Source organism: Rattus norvegicus, chromosome 8, assembly GCF_021556685.1.
Source record: "Rattus norvegicus strain SHRSP/BbbUtx chromosome 8, alternate assembly SHRSP_T2T, whole genome shotgun sequence".
NCBI lineage: Eukaryota > Metazoa > Chordata > Mammalia > Rodentia > Muridae > Rattus > Rattus norvegicus.
Window position 1 is genome coordinate 11,931,541 of NC_141541.1, and position 27,744 is coordinate 11,959,284.

The following is a 27,744-nucleotide window of genomic DNA, read 5'->3' on the forward strand; positions in this document are numbered from 1 at the left end:
ATAAATCTATTTCAAGATCCAGGCATACCACTCTTGGACACATACTCAGAGGACATTTTATCTTACCACACGGACACTTGCTTAACCATGTTCATTGGTACTCTATTCATAATAACCTGAAAGTGGAAATAACCTTAACAGATGAATGGATAGACAAAATGTGGTACATTTATACAATGGAATATTCCCCAGCCTTTAAAAAATGTAATCATGAAGTACACAGGTACACTTAGGATGTTATCCTAAGTGAGGTAGCCCAGTTCCAGAAAGATAAATATGGTATTTGCTTACGTTAGAATATTAGTTGTTGAATCAGTAATAACCAAGCCAGAGGTTAGATATAGAGTAAGGCACAAGGCAGGACAAACAGATCTCAGTGGGCACGGGAAATAGAATGGATAATTGTGGATAGATTGGAGGCAGTGGAATTGTAGGGATTGGGAGAAGAGAGGGGGACTGAGAAGAAAAACAGAAAAATTAAGGGCCATTTGAGGGGTTGTATGGAAACCTAATACAGTAAAATCTTCCATATATATATATATATATATGTTGAGGAAGACTGCCCAAACTGACATCAGTGACCAAATAAAGCTTTCAGGTCTGGGGATAGGGTTATATCTAACTGAGTTGTTGGGCAAGAGTCCCATGGGAATTCCCAAACCATACAGGATGTGGCTAAAGTTGCTCTCCACAACCAAGGGCAAAGCTCCATTGCTGTAGATACCTGTATATTTCATTGGACGTGGAAAAGTCAAAATAGTGTCTTCAGAGAGTCTTCACCCTTACCTGCTAGCGTCCTTGCTACAGCTACCGAGAAAGAAGAGTAAACACCAACCCAGCCATAAGCAGTTTGGTCTACAATGATGTACTGTCTGCAAGATAGCTGTAGCAATGGGGGCACAGAGCTTGTAGAAATAACTGACTAATTTGATCGAACTTAAGAACCACTCCACAGATGGTACACATACTCAACACTGCTTGGGTGACCAAAAACCTGATACTAGAGTCCAGAGACCTGGGATAAAAATAAATATTACTGTTCTAAAAACAAACACCAAAACACCAATAGCAAAAGTAGCAATAAAATGATTCCTAATGATACTCTGCTACAATCATAGATGGGTGCCTTGATCAGTCATCGTCAGACAAGCTCACTCCTGCAGTGGATGAGAACAAACACAGAGATCCATTTCCATATATTATGTAGAGAGAGACCTTGGAACACTCATCTGCAAATGGGATGTCAGCATCAACCCCTCTCCCCTGCCCCAGGCTTCAGAGAACCCTCTCTACAGAAGAAGTGACAGAACGAATGTAGCGCCAGAGGGAATGGAAGACATCAAAAGCAAAAGCAAAACAAAAGCAAAAACAATGCCCTCTCAATCGACTTGATAAAAGCTCAAGTACCCAGAGAGACTGAGGCCGAGGGTCTGCACCAGGTTTTCTGTATATGTGTGCTTTCAGGTTAGGGTTTCTATGGGATTCCTGAATGGGAGAATGAGCAGGTCTGTGTTTCTTGTTCCTTCTCTTGGGCTCTTTTCCTTCTGTTGGTTTGTTTTGTCTAACTCTGATGTGTTAGTTTTTGTTTTATCTTATTATCTTTATTTTATTACTATCCTTTAGAACCCCTGTTTGTTTTCTAATGAGAGACAGAAAGGGATGGGTCTGGAGGAGGGGAGGTAGAGAACTGGGAGGAACAGAGGAAGAGTAAACCATAATCAAGATACTTTAGGTGGCAGAAAAAAATCTATTTTCAATAAAAGGGAAATATATACATACAGTTTATATAATTCTAGACAATACCCATGAGCCTCTTCCCAGCCCAACTCTTGTTGGGATAATTTCTTTGTTTTTATTTATCATTTACCACTCCATATTTATTCTGTTTTAGACTTCCTTCAAATGTATCAGGCTACTTGAGTTCTTTCATGCCTTGCTTAATGTGCTCACCTGATCATTTTGTGATTCATCAACTTTACATACTCATTTCTTCTCACAACAATGTAGTTTCCCATTGCATGAAAGAACCATAATTGACCTATGCATTTGATTATGTTAGGTGCTTGTGCTATTTCTAGATTTTGATGGAAATAGTCAATTGTGTTATGGATATTCGATCCGCCATGCTTTGGATACTTTTAGGTGTTATAAAGTCTATACACAGTGGATACTAGTTAAATTCATTAGAAAGTCAGTGGGGCTGGAGTAATGGCAGAGTTAATGAAGTCTTACCTTCTGCAGGACTGAGCTTGATCTTCAGAATCTGTATTTAAATACTGTCTTGGGTGGTGGCATGCAGGGATCCCCAGGCTACCTGTCTAGTTAGTCCTGCCTAACTGACAATCTACAGGCCAATGAGTGACCATCTCAAGAAAGGTGGGCAGCATTCCCAAGGATAGCACCAGAGGTTTTCCCTTGATCTCTCTATGTACATGCATGCGAACATTGCTCAGTCAAAGTCACTTGCTTCATAGGCATGAGAACCTGAGCCCAATACCCAAACTGAGGTCCGATGCTGGACATCTCTTGCAACCCCAGCAATGGTTTGATAGGAGACAGAGGCAGGCAGCTCTCTTTGCCCTGCTAGTCTGGCCTATGTGGTAAATTCTAGGCTTTAGAGAAGGCACATGAGAAATGACACCTACAGTTGTCTTCTGACCTCCACAAACTTGTATAAAAATGCCCCAAATGTATACCTTTATCTACTTATGTATTCTCTCTCTCAGCTCTCTCTCCCCCACCATGTGCACATACAAAAACTTCAGGTCCTTAATTGTGATAACTGTTTCAAATACCTGTTAGCAATAGTTGACTTGTATCTATTGTACAGGACAGTGCCAACTAATATAATTTTACCTTAAAAGGTTTTATTTCTCAGTCAGGCTGTGCAGTGGATGTCTAAAAGAACTGATTATTCCTGAAATACACAGAACTTCACCAGATAATGCTAAACTGAGTTTCAAGCACTTTTCTATCTTCTCTTCTATCAAACAGGATCTGAGCATCCACCTTGGCTAACTTTTGTATGGAGTTTGGTTCAAACTGTCTGTGAGTGCTGCTTAAATAAGGCATCCCAAATCCAGTGTCCTTCGACAGCAGAAGTCTCTTACCTTCCATTTCCCGAAGATACAAAGCTACTGCTGAGGTGTTAGCAACCTTAATTTCTCCTCAGGGCTCTCTCTCTCTCTCTCTCTCTCTCTCTCTCTCTCTCTCTCTCTCTCTCTCTCTCTCCCTCCCTCCCTCTCTGTCCCCCTCCCCCACCTCTCCCAGTCTTACTGGATTAGAGCCCATTCTAATGATCTCACCTTCATTTGATGACTCCTGTTTAGATTCTATCCCATATAAGGTCACATCCAGAGACACTGTTTTAGGGCCTCATTGTGTGAATTACTCGGGCAGAGGAACCGAACTCAACCCTTTACAGAATTTTTTTTTCATGTCTTAATATTTTGAAATGTCACAGAAATGTCATACTATCTAATTACAGTTTTACTTTGAATTAGCAAAGTTTGAGCAAGTCTTCTACATATGCGTTCTCTTGTTAATCTTTAAGTACAGCAAAGCAAAGCCCTGGCTATGGCTGGCAAGACAGCTCAGAATGTTAAGGTCTCTTGCCACCAAGCCTGTTGACCTGAGTTCCGTCTAGGGCACTCATAACTGTGCTTGACATCCACACACATGCTGTGGCACACATAAAAACACAGACACAGGCAAAATACATATGAACCATACATACATATGTACATATAAAATAAGAGAAAAGCAGCACTGGCCCATCTAAGTTTTCACTCCCTCTGCCCTACACTGGTCCCCACCCGTGATCTCTGCTTGTGCTTTCAATCCTGTTCTATGTGGGTTCGTCTTTACATTATGATTTATTTTTGTGTTACCATTATGGTCATCTAATCTGTGGCTTACATCTTTAAAAAATTAATCGTTGAGTGTGGTTATGCAAACTTTTAACCCCAGCACTTGCAATGGCAAAGCAAGCGGATTTCTCTGAGTCTGAGGTCAGCCTGATCAAGACAGACAGACACAACTTATTTTGACAAAAATCAAAACACAAATATGTTCTTAAATGCAATTTATTGTAAAAATATAAAAAATAAAAAAGTATGTTTGTCTTTTATCCCCACTAGGTTGGCACCACGGTGCCCCAAGATATCTAGTAGATATCTACTAGATATCTACTAGATATCTTGGAGGAAACACATCCCAACTTCGAGGCAGCCCAGTGTCTTCTGCCACCACACACTTTCCTACACTCAAACCATCACATAAAAGAACACACAACACAATAATATTTGACCCAATTGATAAGATAAAATTGCCCACCTAAACATACAAAGCCCAGTACCATCCATCCCTTAAGAACATTAATAACAACCTGTAAATACAGAGCGGAATCTTACAGTCACCTGCCATGTTGTCCTGCCAAGGCTTCTCGCCCTCTCCCTCCTCTCTCTTCCTCCTTTCTGTCCCAGTCTTCTCCTCTTCCTTCAAACTTCTCTCCTGCCCATCCTTCCTTCTCACCCAATGACAGGCCTCCTTCTATCCTGTACCTGCCCCTCACCTGTATTGTACAAATTCAATGGGGAGAAGGTTCTGGTGAAGTACCTGATTCCTGACTATGTGACTAGGCAGCTGTCCCTGGGGCAGTGGAATTAGCATCAAAATACAGATAACTCCAGGGCAAACCACAACAGCAACTCACATTATTTCATGAACACCTCTTTTATAGCTAGTATTTTTCTGTGTTTTGTTAAAACATTCTCCTCTGCTCAGAGGCATGGTCCATTTTCTCCATGTTGTTTTCTAGAACCTTGGTGGGTTTGCTTTTTCTCAGTTAGGGAATTTTTGTACCTGGAGCTGGTTGGTTGGTTTCTTTTGTTTTTGTCATTTTTCTGTTTATTAGGTGTAAAAATTTGTGTTTTTTTTTTTTTAGTAAAGGAAATAAATTTTTTTCAGCACTGTTTATTGAAAGCTGTATTTTTTATCTAACTGCTTGTAGCAATATCCTTGCTTTACATAGACTCTGCCTATGTTCATTTGCAGTACCCTGCTCTGCTCCTGTGTCTGTCTTGTTCCCTGTATTTCAACAGTGTTCTTTTCTCTACCAAAGCTCCATTGTAAGTCTTTCTGGCAGGACAAGTCTGACTAACTTGTTGTTTTTTTTTAATTTTAAGAGTTTCCCATTGCATTATCTAGTTTTTAATAGTTTCTTTTATCAGAATAAGTTTGTTTCTATTCCTGGATGGGAAAAGACTTATTTTTAAAATATCCCGGTAGAAGCTAAATTGTATTAAGAGTCTTCCTACAGCTATACTAACTTTTTTTCTCATCATCTCTTGTTGTCCCAAGAACATGATGGGTACTTTGAATATATCTTGTCCGAGTTTTAGAAATGGGTGTTATTATCATCCTCTTGTCAATCAGGAAGCCATGAACAAGAAGGGCTAAGGAGCAGGACTGGATTTCCAGATATCAAGTGGAGAAGTTGGGATTCAAACTCAGAACTTTGGGTCAATTCAAAACTTAATTATATTTATCTCCTGAGCAACCTCCATGTTTCCTTAAAAATGATAAATGGTGAGATGTTAACAGCAAAAGGAGGAAAAACGATAAAAGCCCATCCTCTGCCTAGAACTGACTTTAATAAGTGAAGCAAAACATCTGCTCACAATGTGCTAAGATTGAGGCTGAATGAACTCTTTATAGAATGATTTAAGTCCATCAGGAGGCTCTGTCATATGGTGCAGAGCATTAAATTGCAAGTTAAAAGCCTCTGCCTCAAAACAGATTCAAGAAATCTATCTTAAACAGGTCCATGCATCTGAGAAACACATGTGTCAATTGTTTCAATTATAGTGAACACATGTGCATCATGTAAAGACCAACAGAGATCTCATTTGGAGACTATGACTTAAAAGAGTCTTATACCTGGTGTTCTTCATGAATTAAATGAATTCCTGAGAGGCCATTTCCCAGGGCTGAAGAAGTGACTAGTGTTCCCAACATGTTCCTGGAAAAATAATACACACGAACAGAAACAAACACCAACTAATGTGAGGTTTACAAAGCAAACCTGCTTTCATTTCCCTCAGAGTGAGATTGATAGGTCAGAGAGTACATGTGCACTTAACTTTATAAGAAATTATAAGTGTACTTTCCAAAGGGGCTAGACACCAGAATGCATGAACTCCAGGTAGTCCACAATCTCATCAGATTGGTATAGTGAGGACTTCTTTTCAAATATATGAGGGCCAGCAGAGGGTGGTCAGATCCCCTAGGACTGGAGTTAGAGACACTAGTGAAAGACCGTATGCACCACATGATGGGAATCAAACCTGAGTCCTCTGGAAGAGTAGTCAGTGCTCTTAACTATTAAGCCGGCTCTAAATATTTATTTTAAAACATTTCCTTGTGTATTATGCTCTCTGGGTTATTGGGATCGTTTTATATTCTGCCAGATAGTTTGTAAATATTTTCTCTGTAGTGCGTTTTGTTTTGAGGCAGGGTCTATAGTAGCTTAGGGTGAGCTCCAATGGTCTGCTTCTTCCTTCTGAGCACTGGATTTAGAAAGGTACACCACCATGCTTGTCAAGAAGGTTTTAATTTTAATGAAACAAAATTTATCAATTTTGGAATTTATATTTTAAAAACTTATTAAAATCTTTGTGTATCCAACGATTACACAAGTACCTCATATTTCCTCTGAAGTTTTATTTTTCATGTTGAATTCTCAAGTCTTTAATGTTTCTATGTTCACTTTTCATTTTCTTTTTATCACTTAAAATAATACATTTGCTAGCCATAAAGATAGCTTATATGGATAGCTGTAAAGACATTCTAAAATTATTTTTGGCCTTTGCAGTAGCAAAATCTCTATGCTATTTTAAGTTAATCCTCTTCTCATTTTAGATTTCTTTCAGAAAGATATATTTCCTTTTAAGTTTCACAATATAGGTCTTTCAATGTTAGATCTTTGTTGTTTACTTATAACTTTGTGTTTATTTATAATTATATATGCATTAATAATTGTTCATATTATTTTAATTTTCATTGTAGCAAAAGGCACACCACCAGGGTTTGCTCTTTGCTTTTTGACAGTGTCTGGGTTTGGCTGCTGTATTTAGTGGTGACTCACAATCTGTGATCTATATCACCACACAATAAAGCTGCCTTTCTTTCAGCAAAAGGTGCCCTCAGGTTCCCCTGTGAGAGAACCACCTTTGTCTTGGCACCCACTGGGTTTATTTACACTCTCTTCCTTGGACCAATGGGTCACACAGAGATGCTTTGGTTTATGGGTAGCTGGTCAATTCTTGTTCCTGTGTGATATATGAGCAAGAGGCTTCCACTTCTGATGACTTACTGTTCTTAATTGAGAGCTTGTTTAGAAAATAGCAATTAGCATGTTGACCCCACCTTGATTATCTGAAGCTTTTCAAACCATTTTTGTTTCTTGACAGCAAGTGTAACCTTAGAGTCTTTGATACACAAATAGAAATATTTTCTTTGTGTAAAAACAGAGAACAAAAACAAACAACAAAAGAGAATAATAATTAGAGTGCATACAGCGTGTACTTTCTGAAGTCTCTCCTTGTTCTGAAGCTCTGTACTTCTACAGAGCTAGCTATATTCTGCGCAAACTTCCACACTACTTTACCTTGCTTTTAGATGAGCCTGCATAGGACAAATGGTTCTGAAACATCATGGGTATCAGGGAGCTGTGTTGACGGATAAAAGACCACTCAGTGCACACGCAAGCTTTTATCCAGCTACTTAATTCAGTTAATGAACTCCAGCATCAATCGGCCCCCTTAGGAGAGTGCTGTGAGAGCAGCCCCTTCCTCACCAGGGTGCTTCTCTGGCGCTTCAGCTAGACATTGCTTCCTCTGTGACTCCCCATCCTTTCTGGATGGCAGATGCTGATCATGCGTTATCCTATGCTTGTCCTCAGTAGTACATATCAGGCTGTGAACTCCCTTAGTTTCTTCTGCTTGCCTTAGGCTTTTGGTGAAGCCTGGAGCTTTTTCTGATGAGAGCGCCTGAGCACTCTTTAGACTTGTTAGTCCTTACTTCCAACTGAAGTTTATCCTGTTAACTATTGAAAGAAGGAAAGTACACCTGCCCATCACTCCCAGTCCTGATTCCCAAAGTGACTACGTACTTGGTAGATACATTTCCCAGAATATGTTGTTTCCAGGAATCACTAATATTTCATAATTCTAGGTGCCAAATGGTTTATAATGTCTTTAACAGAAATTATTTCTTTGTATATAAGAACTTTTCAGTTTGTGGGCAACAAGATAGCTCAGTAAGTAAAAGCAATTTTTGCCACGCCTGAAGACCTGAGTTTAATCCCCAGTACTTACTTGGTACAAAGAGAGAACCAACTCCCACATGTATGCCATGAAACATGTGTACCTAGTCACATAATACATACATACATATACATACATACATACATACACACATACTAAATTAAATATATACAATAGCTTAAAACTAAACCTTACCATTAGTCAAAATTATATTTGAATCAAAGAATATTATTGCCATTATTACTTATGAGTTAGTGATACAACAATAATAAGATGATAATTGCATTTCACTGTTAAGTGTGTGCCAAGGGTAAGGCATAGTGGCAATCTGCTTCCTCTGGTAGGATGACAGTTATGACAAGGCTCCCTGGAAATATCTACATTTCAAAGATAAAGTTTAACCTAAGTATTTCATCATATGATCCCGTATCACTTACTATCTACTGATGCACTTCCTATCGACTTCCTATTGTATGAATGTATCATGTACTGCCCACTGATGCACTTCCTATCATATAATCCTATATCGATTGCTATCTACTGATGCACTTCTTTATTGCAGTGAACATGTAGTTGACATATTTCAGTGTCAGAACCTCAAGATCTCCAGTTGATCTATGTGTACTTTAACATAATGAAGAATATGTAACTTTAAGGTACTCATACATAGAGTTGTATATGGACTGTGGACACATGCGTACATGCATACATAACGTGCATGCATACCTCTTCTGTACTCTTACATGAACTAAGCAGAACTGAGAAGAAATCACAAGAGCAGCAGTTATTTATTAATGTGTAAAACATCTTTTAATAAAATTTCTTTTGGCAAATAAATCATTCCATGCAGTTTATCAGCGAATTTAAGAAACTGTACACCATTGCTCTTTTAACAAAAATAAAATGCCTGTGGAAAGAATTATAGATACACACGCATAAATACTGCTTGCAGAGTCGTTACATCTCCTGTGTAGCTGGCAATTGTAGCATCTTCTGGGTAGCATCAGCTTGGCCAAGAGCACAGTGCACAGTGCAGTGGGGTCCTATGGGTTCACAATGGAGCTGCAACAATCCCTAGCTCCCGCTGACACAGCAGCCATGCTGACATGGACACTCCTCACACACTCAGGGAGAAGCTGGGAAACAGCTCCATCTCCTATCAGTCCTGCAATAGTACAGCAAGGTGATTCTGGGTGGTACCCGATGCTCCTTAGTGATTACAAATGACTCTGTGACTGGTGTCTGTATTTACTCAACCTTTTATTCCTTCATTGTGTACTCCTACTTACATGAAAGTTGATAAGGATACAGTTAGATTGGAAAAATAACTTCTGGCATTCTGTGGCACAGAAGGGTGAACATATTGTATACCTCCAAATAGAAGGAAGAATTTTGAGTATCTGTTGTATAAATAAACACAAAGGAGTTGGGTGATGATTCTGAGGGCAAGAGTGTTTGCTCTGCAAGCAACAAGGACCCAAGCTTAACTCTCCAGCACTTGTGCAAAAAGGTCAGGTGTTGCTATGTGTGTCTGTAACCTCAGCATCAAGGGGTGGAGAAGCCAGTTCTCCAGAGCTCTGCAGCCTTTCCACAACAGTGAGCCTGCAGTTCAGTGAGAGATCATGTCTCAAGGCAATATGGTGGAGAATGGTAGGCAAAGATATGGAGATGGATGTGTTAAACATCCTAAATTGGCCAGCATCCACTTTATGCATGACTCAAAATATAATACTGTCCCTCATAAATATAAGTAAATATTATATATCTTTGCCAATCAAACATAAGACTGTGTGTGCCTTTGTCACACAGACAGCAGCCTTACTTGTCCCATATTTAGAGCATCTTTCTGACTGTATTCAGAGATCAGGTTGAATGACTGATTTGGATTACTGATGTTTGTATAAAACACTGACACTTGCACAATGACAAAATCACATTTTATTGTATTTTTTAGTGTGTATCCTCAGTGACAAGTGATAGATGGCTCTGTTCAGTATTGGAACTCTGTCATTAAGACAGGGATATTAAAATCCATATTTACCCTCAGTATTGGGCATAGACACTTGCTTGTTCAGTAGCAACAGAAAGGGCACTGGACAAGATAGCCAAGTTGTTGCTTCAGAAAAAAGTGTCATAGAGACATGGAGTATAATAGAATATTATATGTATATATATATGAATATATATGAATGCATCTTCTAATATTGTTTTTCAAACTTGAGAGTAATTAGTAAAAGCCTATTAGACCAGGAAGCTCTAATCTAAGTGGGCTTTGCAAAATAGAGAAACCATAGTTGACATTTCAGGCAAAGTATAAATTTCAGTGGGAAACAAATCCTCTATAAGAGACAAAATTTAGTTTTCATTCTAAAAATTTTAGAAAATAAAGTTGCTTGTATACTGATAGCATTCTTCTCTTCTCCAATGTCAACCTCTGTTTTACAGAATGCTACGTGGTTTTGTGTCTACATAGTTCTTTTAAACTTACGCTCCTTTTCACGTGTCCATCGTTCATGTACCAAGTTAATAGTAGCGCTCTAGAAATCTGAGATCATCAGTTGTGGTTTTATAACACAGTCCCCCAGTTTGGGAACACAGTCTATTTAATTAAATTATCTTTTGATATTCAGAATATTCTGGAATTTAGGGATGGAGCAAAGACTCGATTGTTTTTGTAGAAAACCTGAGTTTGGTTCTAAACTGCCATACCAGGCTGCTCACAACCACCTGTAACTCCAGATCCAGAGGTTCCATCACTCCCTTCTGTCCCCTCTGGACAAATCATCCATGCACACATCACACACACACACACACACACACACACACACACACACACACACACACACACACACTTTTAAAAAAAATTCCCAAAAGGACATTCTGAAATTTATACAAAGGACAATACAGTTTCGGAATAGCATACGCCCCACTCCTCCAAACAGGCTTGGTTAAAAAATTACTTTATTTGCTGTTTTTCACTTTAAAGGGGAAAAGCATGACTTCAATTCACTGAACTTCATCTTCCTTGAAAATCTAAAACTGTATCTTACATATGAGTTTTATGGACAATAATGAGCCCTTATTTAGTTACTGTTCAATGATTAATGCAATTTCACATGAAATCAGCAGTCTTTGTGACACTGAATGGTCCTAGTACTTGAAAGTGTCCTCACATCTTGTGAATAGTTAAAGGGACAGGCACAAAAGAGGTCAGAGAGGCAGTTGTAGACTCTTCATCGGTGCACATCTGTTGATTTCTCTCTGTGCCAGAGGCATGTGTGGAGGCTGCAAACAAGCCGAGGCTCCAGCTTTCTGGAATTACACTGTACAGTTTGTGTGATAAGCACTCAGGGTGGGTAGGGAGGATAATGGGCTCTGAACTGGAACAGTGTAGCCACAGTCCATCTGTGTGTTCTGGAAACTGTCCTGTGTGCTTTTTAGTTCCCACCCGCTGATGCTCCCTCCAGTGTAGAGCACCACCACCAAATCAACCTTTGGCTGGTGACCCCGATTGGTCATTTTGCTTCATGTTCTTTGTAACCATAGATTAAATTAGTAGCTTTTAGTGCCTATTCACCACCTAGGATAAAGTCTAGCACTGCAACCTAATATAAAATTCCATTTACAACTACCCAGCTTTTCTTTCAACCCATTTTCAGAGTATCTTGTCCATTCAAACCATTCTGAATATCTTGAGTGGTAAATCATATTTCACTCCTTCTTTCTAGAATATTCACTTTACTTACCAAGCCTCTACCTGACTAGTTCATATCCACCTTGTAGTTTCTTGTTCTACCCATCCACTCCAGAATTGGGTCACTGTTATTCCTTCCCCTCCCTTGCACTCCTACCACCACACGCTGAAGACTCACGGCAGTGTCTAGCTGTGAACTATTTTACTTTTTAATTTTAGTTATTGAAACAAACCCGTAACTTCAATGATCTTCTTACTCTTTCACAGCTGGGGAAATTGAAGCCAAGAGTACTTTAATTATTAGCCTAAAAATCATATACTTAGTCCCAAAGCTAAAATCGAAGCCAAATTCCATGATGTTTCCCCAAGGGAATGGTATGCTAATGACCATACGTGCTTGTTCAAAGTGACATCACTTTGGGGAGAGCAGGTACACTCAGGGTGCTGTGGCTGAAGGCTTAACGCCATACCGCTTTAAAAGGCTCACTCGGATTCATTTTGCTGTTTAGTTCTTTCCACAGTTGTAACAAATGCACTAACACACATGGTGCTAGGCATTGAGCATTTTCATCTCCAGACAATCCTCTAAGACTTCTGCCTAAACCACTCGCAGCTTCATTTTGTTTCTAAGGCACAGGGTTTGACAAATAACTGGAAAGTGAGTGAAGCAATGTGTCACTTGGAATACTATTCTTAATACTGTATTAATTGTCTGAGAATGTCAGACAGCATATTTTGAACATTTCCATCCCCCTGTCCCAATTCCTCTCAGAACCACTCTCTCTTCCCTACCCTCAAAATCAAACAAACAAACAAATGACTCATTTAGTCCATTTGTGCTGCCCATGTATTGGATGTGCAGCCATCTTCCAGTGTGGTCTACCTACCAGTTGTTACATCTTTAAGGAAAACTGATTTTTGCTTCCTCAGAAGCTAGCCATGGCTCAAACTCCTTAACTAACGAGGGACTTCAGACACACCTCTTACCTCCACGCTGGGATTTTTTTCTGGCTTGAACGTGAGATTGTCTTATGCATACTGTCAGAGCTGCTGTGTGTGTGACTGACCTGCTGTGGCCAGAACAGTCTCGCACTTCCGGTCGTACACTGTAAGATTTTCTTATTGGTGTATGTTGGATGTTGGACACGTCTTCGTGTGCCTCCCATTTCCTGTTTTTCATCCTCTCTTTCATATTAATCCCCTTTGTTCCTGTGGACAAGTTCACTTCTATTTTCATTTAATATATACATGGATAAAATCTTGTGTGTCAAAAATCTAGGAAGCACTAATGAGATAGAACATGCTCTTCTAAGAGTGCCATTTTTTTATGACCAAGAGTTTTCTATTATGTATAATATATATTTCTATCTAATTACTTTCTGTAATTCCTCTATAGTTGAACAGCTACATTTTTACCATAACTTGGCTATTGTGTGAATACGTGTGAAAGAATTTCTGTTGTATGTTGCCTTAGGATTCTTCAGATACTCCAGGAACGGGATAGCTGGGCTGTGTATCAGTTTGCATCAAGAAAACAATTTTATTTAAAAAGTATTGTAACTATGCAAGAGGAAATTCATAAGATAATGACAAAGAACTACGTGATGGGGACCTTATAAATATTTCGCCCAGTCACCCTTCACAGAGAATGTATGAGAAACTGTATTCATGTGTATTATGCAGGCGGTTAGTATTTTGGGAAATAGATGATATTGCTAGACCCAGTCTTGAAACTGAAGATCTTGTATAATGGTAGCATTGTTGTAACGATGTGGTTTATTTACATTACAGCTAAGTGACTAACCAAGCAGACACACACAGGCCAATTTCTGAGTAACTTTGTGTTTATTTTGCTAATGAGAAAGCTATCCCTTTAAGGTCAATGCTTCTCATGTCAGCAGACATTATAGCTATGAAACTGTAACAGATGTAGGACAGCAGACAGGGATGACAGAGAGACATGCTTTGCCCAAGTTGTTACAGGAAGGAGTAGAGTTTTTTTTTTTTCCCCATGGAATGACAATATACATTCTTGATTGTTTTCCATGGGCATAAAACATTTAGACATCTTTATTTTCCACTTTCCTGGACCAACTTCCCTTAAATGCTCAATGTCAGCACAGTAGGCTATTTGGGTATATTGGATACAGTTTCAAAATCACTGCAGTTGTTTAGTCCTTGAAAATATTCTCTGTTGTGTTTCATTCAATAATAACTATCTGTGAAATGAACTGTTATCTAACTTAAGGGGAAAATATGAGCCGAGCTTTTCCTTTCCTTTCCTTTCCTTTCCTTTCCTTTCCTTTCCTTTCCTTTCCTTTCCTTTCCCTTCCCTTCCCTTCCTTTCCCTTTCCTTTCCTTTCCTTCTTTCCTCTGTACTGAGCAATGATGTTTGCATCACAAAGTTAGACTCTAATGTTTATTGGAACCTATTTTGCTGGCTCCCTTTTTTTCTTTTAACTTTTAATACAATTGATTTTAAATGTTTTACAAGAAAGGCAAAGAACAGAAGGTTCTAGCAGTTGAAGACCTGCTCAGTGCATTCTGTAATGCATCTTGGAAATGATGCTGGACAGAGAACAGGGGAAGCTCCAAGGGAGGGATGCCATTAAAGAACATGGAGACTGAGGGCAAGCCAACTTCCAAATATCATTCCTCTATCAAATACTTTATCAGATCCTCCTATTGCTCTGCAACCCTCCTGACTTTTCTTTCTACCCTGAAAAGAAAATTAAAAAAAATCACAAGGAACAAAGAAAAAAAAGGGGGGGTGGGTCCAAACAAACGAACAAACAAAATGAGTGGCATTTAGTTCTTATAAAATCACTTTCAGGGAGCAGAAAGTAATCCTAAATGTGGAAAAGAGTACAACTAGACAAGAACATGAATTAAAAAGTAATTAAAAAGCATGCAGTTTTTTTTCTCCAGATCTCCCCTTTTCTTTCTTTCTTTTTTTTTTTAAATTAACTTGAGTATTTCTTATTTACATTTCGAATGTTATTCCCTTTCTCGGTTTCCAGGCAAACATCCCCCTAACCCCTCCCCTCCCCTTCTTTATGGTTGTTCCCCTCCCCACCCTCCCCCCATTGCCGCCCTCCCCCCAACAATCACGTTCACTGGGGGTTCAGTCTTAGCAGGACCAAGGGCTTCCCCTTCCACTGGTGCTCTTACTAGGATATTCATTGCTACCTATGAGGTCAGAGTCCAGGGTCAGTCCATGTATAGTCTTTAGGTAGTGGCTTAGTCCCTGGAAGCTCTAGTTGCTTGGCATTGTTGTTCATATGGGGTCTCGAGCCCCTTCAAGCTCTTCCAGTTCTTTCTCTGATTCCTTCAATGGGGGTCCTATTCTCAGTTCAGTGGTTTGCTGCTGGCATTCGCCTCTGTATTTGCTGTATCCTGGCCGTGTCTCTCAGGAGAGATCTACGTCCCACTCCTGTCGGCCTGCACTTCTTTGCTTCATCCATCTTGTCTAATTGGGTGGCTATATATGTATGGGCCACATGTGGGGCAGGCTCTGAATGGGTGTTCCTTCTGTCTCTGTTTTAATCTTTGCCTCTCTATTCCCTGCCAAGGGTATTCTTGTTCCCCCTTTTAAAGAAGGAGTGAAGCATTTTGATCATCGTCTTGAATTTCATGTGTTCTATGCATCTAGGGTAATTCAAACATTTGGGCTAATAGCCACTTATCAATGAGTGCATACCATGTATGTTTTTCTGTGATTGGGTTACCTCACTCAGGATGATATTTTCCAGTTCCAACCATTTGCCTATGAATTTCATAAAGTCATTGTTTTTGATAGCTGAGTAATATTCCATTGTGTAGATGTACCACATTTTCTGTATCCATTCCTCTGTTGAAGGGCATCAAGGTTTTTTCCAGCTTCTGGCTATTATAAATAAGGCTGCATGCAGGCTTTAAATGCTTTAAATTATTTAAAGGGTTTAACATCCAGTTAAAAAGAGCAAAGTAACGTTTTAAAACTGTATTTATTTTTCACATTGTGAAAGAGAAAGAAGGGAAAAAGACAGAGATCTCTGTGCCCCCTGTTGACAGTCGACAATTTTGTGTCAGCTTGGCTGGGCCACAGGGTAACGCCTGTCAATTTGTATCTGTGAGGGAGTCTCCAGAAAAACAAACAAACATTTTTACTGAGGAGTGAGGGTCTTCCCCAGTGTGAGCCCTCATCACCATCACTCCACCTGTGGAGAGTCCAAAACAAGAAGGCACCTGGAGACACACACTCATCTTCTTCCTTCTTGAGTCTCATGTCTTTTTGACTCAGACTTGAATGATGCCATCATTCTCTCTGGTCTACTACATGCAGGTGGTGGGCCTTCTCAGCCCACTTAACCTAAAGGCCTTTTCTGAACAATAAATCCCTGTGGTTCTGTATCTCTGGATCTTTCTGACAAGACAACCCAAAGATTAAAAGGTCTGCAAACGCAGGGCCTGAGCAGCTCAGAGGTCCAAGTGCTTGAACTTTGCAATGTGGGCAGAAGAGGGTGCCACTGAGCTGGGAATCTTACTCCATGCAGCTAGGCCAGGCGATCCCAAGTGCCCAGATCCCAAGTGCCTAGTCATCAAGCAAGCTGCCATTTTTCTCCTTACTCCAGTCATTCCAATGAGCCTACAGTGACATCTCATAGGGGTTGTAGTTTGACACTTAGAGGGTTGATATTTGTTATCCATATATGCTTCCACGAAAGATCTGTTAAATATATTCATTTTAAATTGAATTCTATGCCAGTGAGGTAGAAGGCAGAACACACAAAGCTGCCAGCCCAGCAGGTCTAAGGACCTGAGTTGTGTCCCTGAGACCTGCAGAGGGTGGAAGAAGAGAGCTGACCCTGAAAACTTGAGTTTCCATCTCCACATGCAGCTCCACTCACACACATCATGCTCACACACAGTAAACTGAGAAAATTTAAACTGAATTCTTGATTTTGTTGGGTTTTTCTTCATCCTCTTCCTGTTTATGGCTCTGGAGATTGAACGTAGGGCCTTGAGGGTGGTAGACAAGCTCTCTTCCACTGAGCTATATCCATAGTGCCTGGCATTTGAATTGAAATCTTATCACATCATCTTATGTGTCTTTTACTAGATATGTTACATGCACATGTTTTCTCCCAGACCCTGGGTATCTTATGTAAAATTTTTTTCTAGTACACATTATTGAGTGTATAGGGTTAAAGTGATCTATAGTCTATTACACTTTCCAACATCTAGAGATTTTGTAATAATATTAACTCATTTTTGTAGTTTGTGTTTTTTCTTTTCTTTTCTTTTGGTGGTGGTTGTGTTGGTTTGTTTCTAATCATTTTGACAGAGATTTACAAGTGTCATCTACCTTTCTGAAGAACTCTGTTGACTTTTTTTACATTGAACCTGAACCTCATATTTCCTACATATTTAAATATTGATTGATTAGGTGTCAAGTCATATGACATGAGTATATCTGTCCATTCAGTGGAACTCAGCTAGAGCCCATTAGGTGTCAGGTACATTCTGCACACTTGGAATGTATATTTGGGGGAGAGGACATCTTGCTTCAAAATTAGAAGACTAAAGAAAGAAAATAATTCCTTTCTTTTTTTTCCTTTTGAACTGGCATGAAATATTGGACTGATCTGTTTGCCTTGATGCCCTATAGCAAAGGAAATAGTGTTTCCCGGACACAACTGGACCGATGGATGTCTGAGTTCTTGTGAAGTGGGGAAGTGGATACAAAGTTCCACCTGTAGCTGAGAAGCTATTTGCAATCCGTATCTGATGAGGAAGGGAAAGTTCTTTGCAAAGGAGTGACACTGGGTATATCAACCACACTCCAGGGCAATCCATGCCCAGGTGCAGTTGGTCCATGGTGTATGTGTATGTGTGTGTGTGTGTGTGTGTGTGTGTGTGTGTGTGTGTGTGTGTATGTGTGTGTATGTGTGTGTGTGGTGTGTGTGTATGTGTGGTGTATGTGTGTGTGTATGTGTGTGTGTATGTGTGTGTATGTGTGTGTGTGGTGTGTGTGTATGTGTGGTGTATGTGTGTGTGTATGTGTGTGTGTGTGTGCACACTTGTGTACTTTGTCTTGATATTTTGTCTTATTGATTTTTTGGGGGAGTTTTTTTGGTGGGAAGAGAGGAGGAGGAGGAGGAGAAGGAGAGAGAGAGAGAGAGAGAGAGAGAGAGAGAGAGAGAGAGAGAGAGAACGAGAACAAAACCATGGGGGAGGAGTTCAGCTGGAGGAGGGGAAAATCTGATCAAACTACATTATATGAAAAAATGTAAATAAAATTTTAAAACAAAAGAAAACAGATGACAGATGAACCAACCAACTAACCACACACACACACACACACACACACACACACACACACACACACACCACTAGCTAACACTCTTGTGGTTTAAGTCACTACTCTGGCCTTAGCTATATGAACGCCAACAGCCTGTGGCCTAAAATAATTCTGCTTTTATCTGTCTGTAGTGTAAACCGAGGAGGAGGGATTGTATCAACTACAGGATTATCTGGAGAAAACATGGTGTTCAAATTTTATCTTTGCCACAGAAAATGCCTCTTAATATGACAAGAAATGAATTTACTTTAAAAAAACAATTAGTTTGCAATAGTGGAACCTGAAGCAAAATAACCCAACAGTTCTGGGCTACAAGCAGCCATTTCACATTGGACAAGTTGTGTTGTGCCCTAGGTTTCTCATGTGGAATGTTCCCCCTTCTCATTAAAGTTTCTCCTCTAGGAAGATGCAAGACAGATATTTGACAAGGCTGAAAGAGACCACTTCCAAGTCAGGCTGACACTTAAGTTTGTGATTCCCAAATGATTCTAACTCTATCTCTGGTGCGGGAGGGAGACCAACATCCTTATTTGTTTGGTCAGTAAAGAAGTGACCTGGAAGTGCATCCAGTGCAGGTGAGTACTGAAGTGACTGACACCCCAGGACCAGCACCATCAATAAAGAATGACAGAGTTGAGTATAGAGAGGAAACAGGAATCTTGTGTAGAGCTCTGTTTACAACTCACCAGCACAGCAGTCGGAGTTGTTTTAGTAGGAACTGAAGTTCAGTTTTGTCATAAAGAGAGTGAGATTATAATAACTTCCCTGTGGAAAGCTAGAACTTTTGTCTTTGTTATGTCAGATTTATGTTTATCTATTTTTTTTTACACATACTGTTCGACTAGACCAACATCCAACTCGGTTTCCAATTCCTTCCAGATCTTTACCCCTTCATGTGCCCCTTAAAACTTCAGTCTATTTATGCCAATCAATACAGCATTATACCCATGGATCTAGGGCCATCCACAGGAACACAGGCACCTAACAGGGGCCATTGCCTGAAGAATAGTGACTGCCCCTAACCCAGCAGCCTTCAATTGACAAAATTCCAGTGAGTCCACCCTACAACCCCCATTGTGCTCCACATTGTATCCCCTTGATGTTGAGTGAGTCTTCTGCAGGCAAACACAGCTACTGTGTGTTCATAAGTGCAATAATGTTGTGTCCGAAAGACACTGTTTTATTCCAGACCTTTCCAACCTTTGGCTTCTGCGTGCAAGATGTAGTCAGCTGGTTTTGTCTTTGTGTTGTGCCAACTGATGTGGCTTTGCTGGCTCACCTGCCTGTGTGCTTTCCTTCCCACTTTACTTTAGAGAAGTCAGAACTTCATAGGTGGAGTCATCTCTCCAACTTCATTTTAAGTAGAAGTAAGTTGCGAATGGAAGAAGCTTTATGTCATCCTTAACAATGTGTCTGCTTTGTCACTGACTGGATGCACTAGGGTAGCTTTTGTCATGATTCAGTGTTTTCTTTTGCAGAACTGGTCTTAAAAACAATATAGGCAAGGGACTTAAGTGGTGGCTTATTGGGAAAGAACATTTTTCAGGCCATCTGAGGACACAAGTTTGGTTCCCAGAGCCCATATTGGATAACTCCCAATTACCTGAAACTCTAGATTCAGGGGATCCAACACCCATTTCTGGCCTCCACAGCACCTACACAGATGTGGGATACATTCACACATACTTGTTAAAAATATAAAACTTTAAAATAATACAGACAAAAGAGGTCATACGATAAAACAAAGAAACCTATGGTTAGCACCTTTTCTCTTAAAGACAACATGGAATTGCTGGAAGAGGGTGAACCTCTCTGAATGTACTTTGACCTATGCATTGGAGACAGAGTAGAGAATAGTGGGTGGAGCCACAGGCCTTGCCAGCATCCCAGACAGCTCATGCTGCTCTGTTCAGCCTCATGGCTCCCAGGACTGGCTCACCATATGCTGCTGATTGACCCAGGAGCTCTGTGTTGGTTCTCAGGGAAGCTGGCTTGACACTGCTTGACACTGTATGTTAGGAAACTCCCTCCAAGTGTGCCACCGTGGTGGTATTCCTTCATTTTACTGTTTGTTTATGTAGTTAAAAAAACTATAAAATGAAGACGATTTTAACATAAAAACCATACTTCTTCCTTGTACTGATCAATGATGCAAGTAGGTGGGGACAGGAGCTAAACATTGTCAAATCCATTATTTCTTTAAAAATTGTAGTTTCTTTAACAAGGAAAAAATGCCAAAATATGACTGTCTGAAAATCTGAGTTTGCAAACTTACATCTCTACTTGCTGTTCATGAAGCCACCATCTTCATTAAATTTGGGTTCTGGAACAGCTGTAAGTGGAATTTTCCAAATTAACACGCGCGCGCACACACACACACACACACACACACACACACACACACACACACAGAGAGAGAGAGAGAGAGAGAGAGAGAGAGAGAGAGAGAGAGAGAGCTCTGCTATCACGCCTGTCAGAAGAACATTTTTCTCTCATTTTGTAGAAAGCCAGACAGTCAACAAATAATAAAGCCAGAACCAAAATTCATGTCTGCTTCCTCTAGCATCTGTGCTTTCAGTTGTTGGAATTTGGAATGTGTGCTAAAGCCTGAGTATAGAATGAGGAGATGAAAGGAAAGGATTAAACATATCTGGACCAACAGAGGAGATAAGTTAGTAAAGGGCTTGCTGTGTCTACTAGTCAGAATTCTATGGAGTAACAGAACTTATAGAATGACTCTCTCTCCCTCTCTCTGCCTCTGTGTGTGTGTGTGTGTGTGTGTGTGTGTGTGTGTGTGTGTGTGTGTAGAAGGGATTTATTACAATGACTTACAGGTTGCAGTCAAGCTAATCTAACAGTGGCTGGCTATAAATGGAAAATTCAAGAATCCAGTAGCTACTTAATCCTCAAGGCTGGATGGCTTCATAATGTTCAGTATATGCTGGAATCACAAAGAAGTAGGCTCTAATGTAAGAGAAAGGATGGATTTGCTAGCAAGGTGAGGGCAAACAGGCAAAGAGCAGGAACTTCCATATTCCATGTCCTTATATAGGCTTCCAGCAGAAGGTATGGTCCAGATTAGAGGTGGGTTTTCCCATCTCTGGATTAAAGGTGTGTCTTCCTGTCTCAAGATCCAGAACAAATGTATGTCTTTCCCTGGCTCAAAAGATCTGGATTAGAAATAGAAATAGATCTTCCTACCTCAGATTAAACAAAAATTTCTTACAGTTGTGCCCTTCGATTTTGGGGTTTTAGTTAATTCCAAATATAGTCAAGTTGACAACCAAGAATAGCCATCACATTAAGCAACTATGAAGATCTCTGTTTAGTTCTACAGCTCCCATATAAAAGGTAGGTATGACATCTAGAGGCTAGATAGAGGAAGAGCCCAGAGGCTCGTGGACCAGCCAGACTAGAAGAAATTGAATTTCTAGATCAGTGAGATCACATTTTCCCAAAGAATCAGGTGAAGTGATTGGACAAGGCAGATGACATGAACATCTAGCCTCCACAGTGCCGGTTGGCAAACAAAGCACAATAGTCAGGCAATTATCTACCCTTCACGCTGTTAGGATCTACCTTTCTATCATTAGCCCAAGTTATCACTTACTGTTTCATCTGGACTGCCCTTAGCTACAATTGGCTAGTCCACGTGGTCACAATTCTTTTTATGGCTCTGCTAACCTATGGTAGCTCTCCTTTCTCCTCTCCTGCAAATTATACTGTCTCATTTTGGTTTCTCTTCCTGTTCTCTCTCCTTCCTCTAAGCCTAACCCAACCTATTCCCTCCTCACTCCCTACACTCAACTCCGCAGCAGTTGGCATCTTCATTTACCAATAACAATCAATTGGTGCTGATTCACTTAGTATTTTAAGTCCAACCCTCTCACCTTTGGAACAAACAGCCTTGGGGGTCCAAATTAGCATTAAAATACAAGCAGCATTAGGCCAACCCACTGCACATAGCCTCCAGATATGTGCTTACAAATGCACATGTGCAGCACGTGGACACACACATACACATAATGCCTGAGTCTTACATCATGAAACTCAAATCCTTAAAGGACAGTCTTGAGCTGTCAGAGTGCCCTAAACAGTCCAATTTTTACCTTAAAATGCAAACCCTAAATGCTAAACAGATGCTCAGCACTGGGCCCCAGGTCCCAGACCTCCGGTTAAACAGAGCCAGCAACCAGACATTTCCATGCAAGAGGGAACTTGAGTTCTTGGATTGAAGGTAAAGTTTCTGTGTGCTGACTCAGAGCAGGCTCTTCTGTTTGTTTGTTGTTGTTGTGTTCTTGTGATCCCTCTTCTCTGATAGTTTTCCCTTTTCCTTAGGTTCAGAGACATTTGATCTGAGGAGGGTTTACCCTGATCCACAGACTGGTTTCAAAACTGCCTACTACTAGATTGCATAGTACATTGGCCCAGCATGAGAACGTCCACATTTGATCTCCTGTTCTATTTTCTCTATTCTACCTCATCCCCTCATGCAATATTTCCCATGTGCCAAGCACAGAAACTTGAACATTCTGTGCCAAGCACAGAAACTTGAACATCTGGCAAATAGTGCAACACTTACACTAACAAGCTATCTTGTGGAGTAAGTCAAAGCCACTTTGACACTCGATTCATATACTTCTAGAAGGAAATAAGTGACTTATGCAAGTTGTCTTCTGATGTCCACATGTGTGCTGTGGCACATGCACATAGTACACATGGACACATATGTACCCCCTCTCCACACATGTAACATAAAAGGAAAAACACTTAGACTGTTGAATGATTGAATCAATGCAATTGGTGACTCCCATCTAAAATCATACCTGATCCATGAAGAAAGATGTTCTGAGATTTTTGGGTTCAATACCTGAGGTCAGTGCACTGACTTGAGTTTAGCATTCTCAATCTTTGTAGCTGTATTTGCTGATACATTCAGCCTCCTATAACTTAGAACTTCAGCAACGGATTCTTGGATCTAGCCCTGGGGGTGGAAGTTAAGAGTGTAAGAAATGGTTCTGGAATCTCAAGAAAATGACCACACAATTCAAACTGTTTAAGACTAAAACAGTATTACTTCAGAAAGGTACATAGCCACATTGAGTGAGGCAGAGAAGCACCCGTGTGTGCAGTGTGTGTGTGTGTACAGTGTGTGTGGACAGTGTGTGTGCACATGTGGAAATTCTGCTATGTTCTTATTCCTAATGCAAAGGGATCCCATTCTTCATTCTGAGTGATTAGAGCTTCAGCTCACATTCTTGCAAATGGGCTAGTTTGAAATAATGCAGCTGAGAAGCTGAGTGCATTTTTTCTAGCAGAGTATAATAAGTTCAGCATATATTTTGACTTTAAGAAGTGATGGCTGTTCAGGAGATAGAGTTCCTGCCAGGGGCTTTTCTAGTTTTCTTTTCCTTTTTTTTACTGGATAGTTTATGTATTTACATTTCAAATGTTGTTATTCCTTTTCCCAGTTTCTCCTCTCCCATCCCCCTCTCACTTCTTCGATGAGGATGCTCCCCTTCACATCAACTCCCACCTCACCTCCCTGGCATTCCCCTACACTGGAGAAACAAGCCTTCACAGGATCAAGAGCCTCTCTTCCTATCCATGCCAGACAATGTCATCCACTGCTACATATACTGCTGGATTCATGGGTCCCCCATATGTACTCTTTGGTTGGTGGTTTAGGCCCTAAGAGCTCCGGTTTTCTTTTTTAAGTTTTGTCTTTTTTAACTCTTTGATGAAAAAGACAGTATCCTTCGTTTACATGGCCCACAGGAGTAAGCTCCAGATATGTCATTCACACTTGTTTCTGGGAGCCAGCATCATCAGTATAGGCTCTTTACATCTGTCTGTGACAAATCTGAGACTGTGAGGCTGTCTTTCTCAGCTTTAGAATCTGAATTGTTCACTCAAAGCCCAAATTTCATTAGAAACTTTCTTATTAAAAAAAAGCTAACAGACTTGCCTGAACTTGAATATGAGTGTCTTTCCTGGCAAAGCTTAGAGATGTAAGAACCAATAACCATCTAGTAAAGGTTCCCCTGACATCCTCTCTATACATGTTTCTACCAGTGATGACTGAAGGAGTTCACCAGGGCAAAGTTAAGCTCACCATGGGTCTTGGACTGAGTGTTTTTGGCTTGGTCCAGCCTTGCACTTGGTCCAACGTTTGGGGGCCATCATTGCAGATATGCACAGATTACATTGGGCTCATTTGTCTCCTGACACTTCCCAGCATATGGGAAGAAATGTGGGTTGCAGAGGACAGGAAAGTGAGATCCTGGTCCCTGACTCATTCCTCAAAGGGCAGCACCTCTGTTAAATTGTTCTCTTACAATGACTTTGTTTCACTTCTGATAAATTTAAAAAATATTTTTTCTGTCTCTCTCTCCCCATCTCTTTGCGTGTGCTTGTGTGTGTGTGTTTGTTGATGTGTGTCTGTGTATTTGTCTTTGCATACCACGCACATGTGCAGCTTTCTGTAGAATCAAATTCCCTGGCCAGAGTCACAGGCCATCCAGCATGGATGATGGGAACTGCTTTCCTGCTCTTTGTTAGAGCAGTGAGTACTCTTATTTCTATGCCATCTCTGCATTCCACATTTCTGACGACTGACCATCTTCTTATATCACTTTATATTTGCACCTTAGCTGTCCTGCTGTGGGCATTGCATGGCATTGTGCTAAATCCCCTTTGTTAACTCCACTTTAACCAGTGTAAATACTCTCATTTCCTGTCCTAGCATCTGCCTTCTATAGAGGTTACTTGTGGAATGGGAAAGGTTCTGTAACAAATACACAGGACCAGGTAGTTGTTGATAATAGAAGCAAAGGGTTTAAACTTCTTCCTTTGACATAATTGGGGTCTATGTAGGTTTCTGTCTGTAAGCAGGTGAGGGCAGATGAAAGACAAGGCTAGAGCCTATGATTGGATAGTAGAAAAGGAGGAGGGGTTGAGAGTTTTTGAGAGGTGGGAATGATAAGAAAGGAGCAGGAAGGAAGATGGAGGAAGAGAAGGATGACCCAGATCCATGTGGTTTCATAGCCTCAGCTAGCTATGAATATCATGTAAGGGATGGATTATTACACAGCAACTTGTCCAATTGAAATGGGCAGCTTTATCAATATCAATTGATAAAGTTCTTTGGGCATTTTGTGGGTTGAGAATTTACTGATGTAAATCTGATTGATAAATTACAAGCCTCTAGCATTTCGATTTTACTGGTTACAGGGATTTGTGACAGCTAACTGTGAGATGAGCGGTCACTGCATGGGGCCAGTCATGGAGGCAGCAAGACCACTGCTGAGGCCAGAGAGTAGTGTGGGATTGTGCATCCTTTTTTATTATTTAACCCAACAGGTCTATTTTTGCTTATGTTATATACAAAAATTTAATAGTCTTAAAAACACTCAACTAAAAAAAAAGATAAAAGTGAATGCCTGTCCCCAGAACTCTCCCAAAGATTATTTCAAAGAAAGAAGCCATGACAATGAAATCAACCGAAAGGACAGAGCAGGAATGCCTATCCGGTGTAGTTCTGCTATAAAAGCCACGCTCTACAACTTCCAGGAGTTGCCTGTCTTCTTCGCCTTACAGTTTGGGATCTAACTGATTTAAACAAGATAATAATTGATGATTAAAACCAAAACATGCAATCCACAGTTTGTTCCACAAGCAAGATCTTTTTCTTCAGCCACATAATTGCTCTCTCTGAGTGACAAGTACCTCCTGCTCCATTTTTTCCAGGGATTGCAAGACAGGCAGTGATGGAGTGTGACTGATCAAGAGGAAGTTTAGGTTTGATGAGATGAAATAAGTTCACAGAAAAACAAAAACAAAAAAAAAAACAAAAAAACCAAAAAACGCTACCTAGAAAACTATCTGGAGTTCAGCCAGGTCTGGTGATGCATTGTGAAGAGGGGTGGCCACAGACTTTGTGCAGTGTCAAGTCAGGCAGGAAGGGCAGAGCTCCTGGGAGGTTATTAGTTCTATCTTTAAGGGTGGAATGATCTCAATGGGTAGCATTTAAGACACACCTTTCAGTGTCTGTGACTCCCAGTTGAGGCTGTTGTTTATTGAAGAGTATGAAATGTTATGTTTGCACACCAAGCTACACTATGGCTTAGGCTGTTTTGTCTTTCTTTGCTGGAGCACTGCACATTGTGACTTTTGGCTGTGGGGTTAAAGCAGAGTGCAAAGGCTGTGAAGTTGATTCCCTTGACAGACACGAGTCACTCATTTGCCTGTGGGTACTGAGCTCTCACAGAACACTCTCCTGAGAGTGTGAACTCAGTGCTGAATAAAGCCAAGTAGTTCTGCTCCCGAGGGATCAAGACACATCCCACTAATATTTATTGCTTCCTCAACCCGAGAGAAGGGCCTGGAATATGTAGAGAGAAATTAAATAGACAGGGTCAAAACAGACTTAATATTATGTAATTATAATAAAATGACTCCTATCATTCATCATCAATTAATTACTTGTATTGATCAACAGTCTCTAACTAACCATGTCTGGTTCTTCTAGGGAATTATTGTACATGTGACAAAATATAGATCTCCAAGTCTTTTATTTCCATTACCAAGGCTGAATCTATAAAATCCACTTTTGTAATCCCTAACATTAACTGAGGTAAACAGATTTGTGCTTGAGTTGTCATATTTACCAGAATTTTACAAAACAAAACACCAAACAAAAACAAAACACCAAACATGAAACAAAAAACCAAAATAACAATAGCAGCAAATGCAAGCTAAGCAAGGCACTTATCTCAAGGCTCACTTTGTACTGGAGCTCTTTCGTTTGATAAAAGCACACCATCTTGGAACAGGAAGTAGAGAAAATTGCTGTACATGCTCTGGCCCCAGCACGTAGTCACTCTGCTCAGCCGCTAATTCGTGTTGCTGGCTTTGGCAAGTGAGATGGAGTATTCCACTGTTTGCTATCTGGGGCAACAGGCACTATTTGGTCAGAGACAAGAATCAGGGAAATGAGGTATGTAAAAACCTGCTTTTCATGACCTACTTGATGGCTGAGCGTCTTGTGAGTCAGTGGTTAATTTGAATTATTTACTAGAACAGTTATTTATATATTGTGATGAAGCAAAATGTAAAAACATGGAGATAAAATATAGATTATTAAACTTTTAACCATGCTAAATGTAACTGAATAGAAAGGAAAATTGTGTGTGTGTGTGTGTGTGTGTGTGTGTGTGTGTGTGTGTGTGTGTACATCTTTAAAACAGAAGAGATGATTTTGCAAAATTACCTTGTGGTTAAAATGAAAATACCTCTTGTTGACCCAGTGTTAGGGATTTGTCCTTTACAATAGGTGTTGGTTCCAGGCTGTGTTTTCTATTAGGATCCAGTTCCATATG

General features: G+C 40.2%; 1 protein-coding gene across 5 annotated transcripts in view; it reads left to right on the forward strand.

Moving 5' to 3' along the window:
- The window catches only part of Trpc6 (transient receptor potential cation channel, subfamily C, member 6), a 106,946-nt gene that overhangs the window by 26,534 nt on the left and 52,668 nt on the right, over window positions 1-27,744 (forward strand). For 2 of the 5 annotated variants that reach the window (XM_087563991.1, XM_087563990.1), the window contains exon 1: window positions 27,266-27,362. Coding sequence is in view for 1 of the 2 variants with exons in the window: in XM_087563990.1 (XP_087420116.1) it covers window positions 27,358-27,362 (5 nt within the window). In the remaining variant the exon portion in view is untranslated. 5 annotated transcript variants of the gene reach the window in all.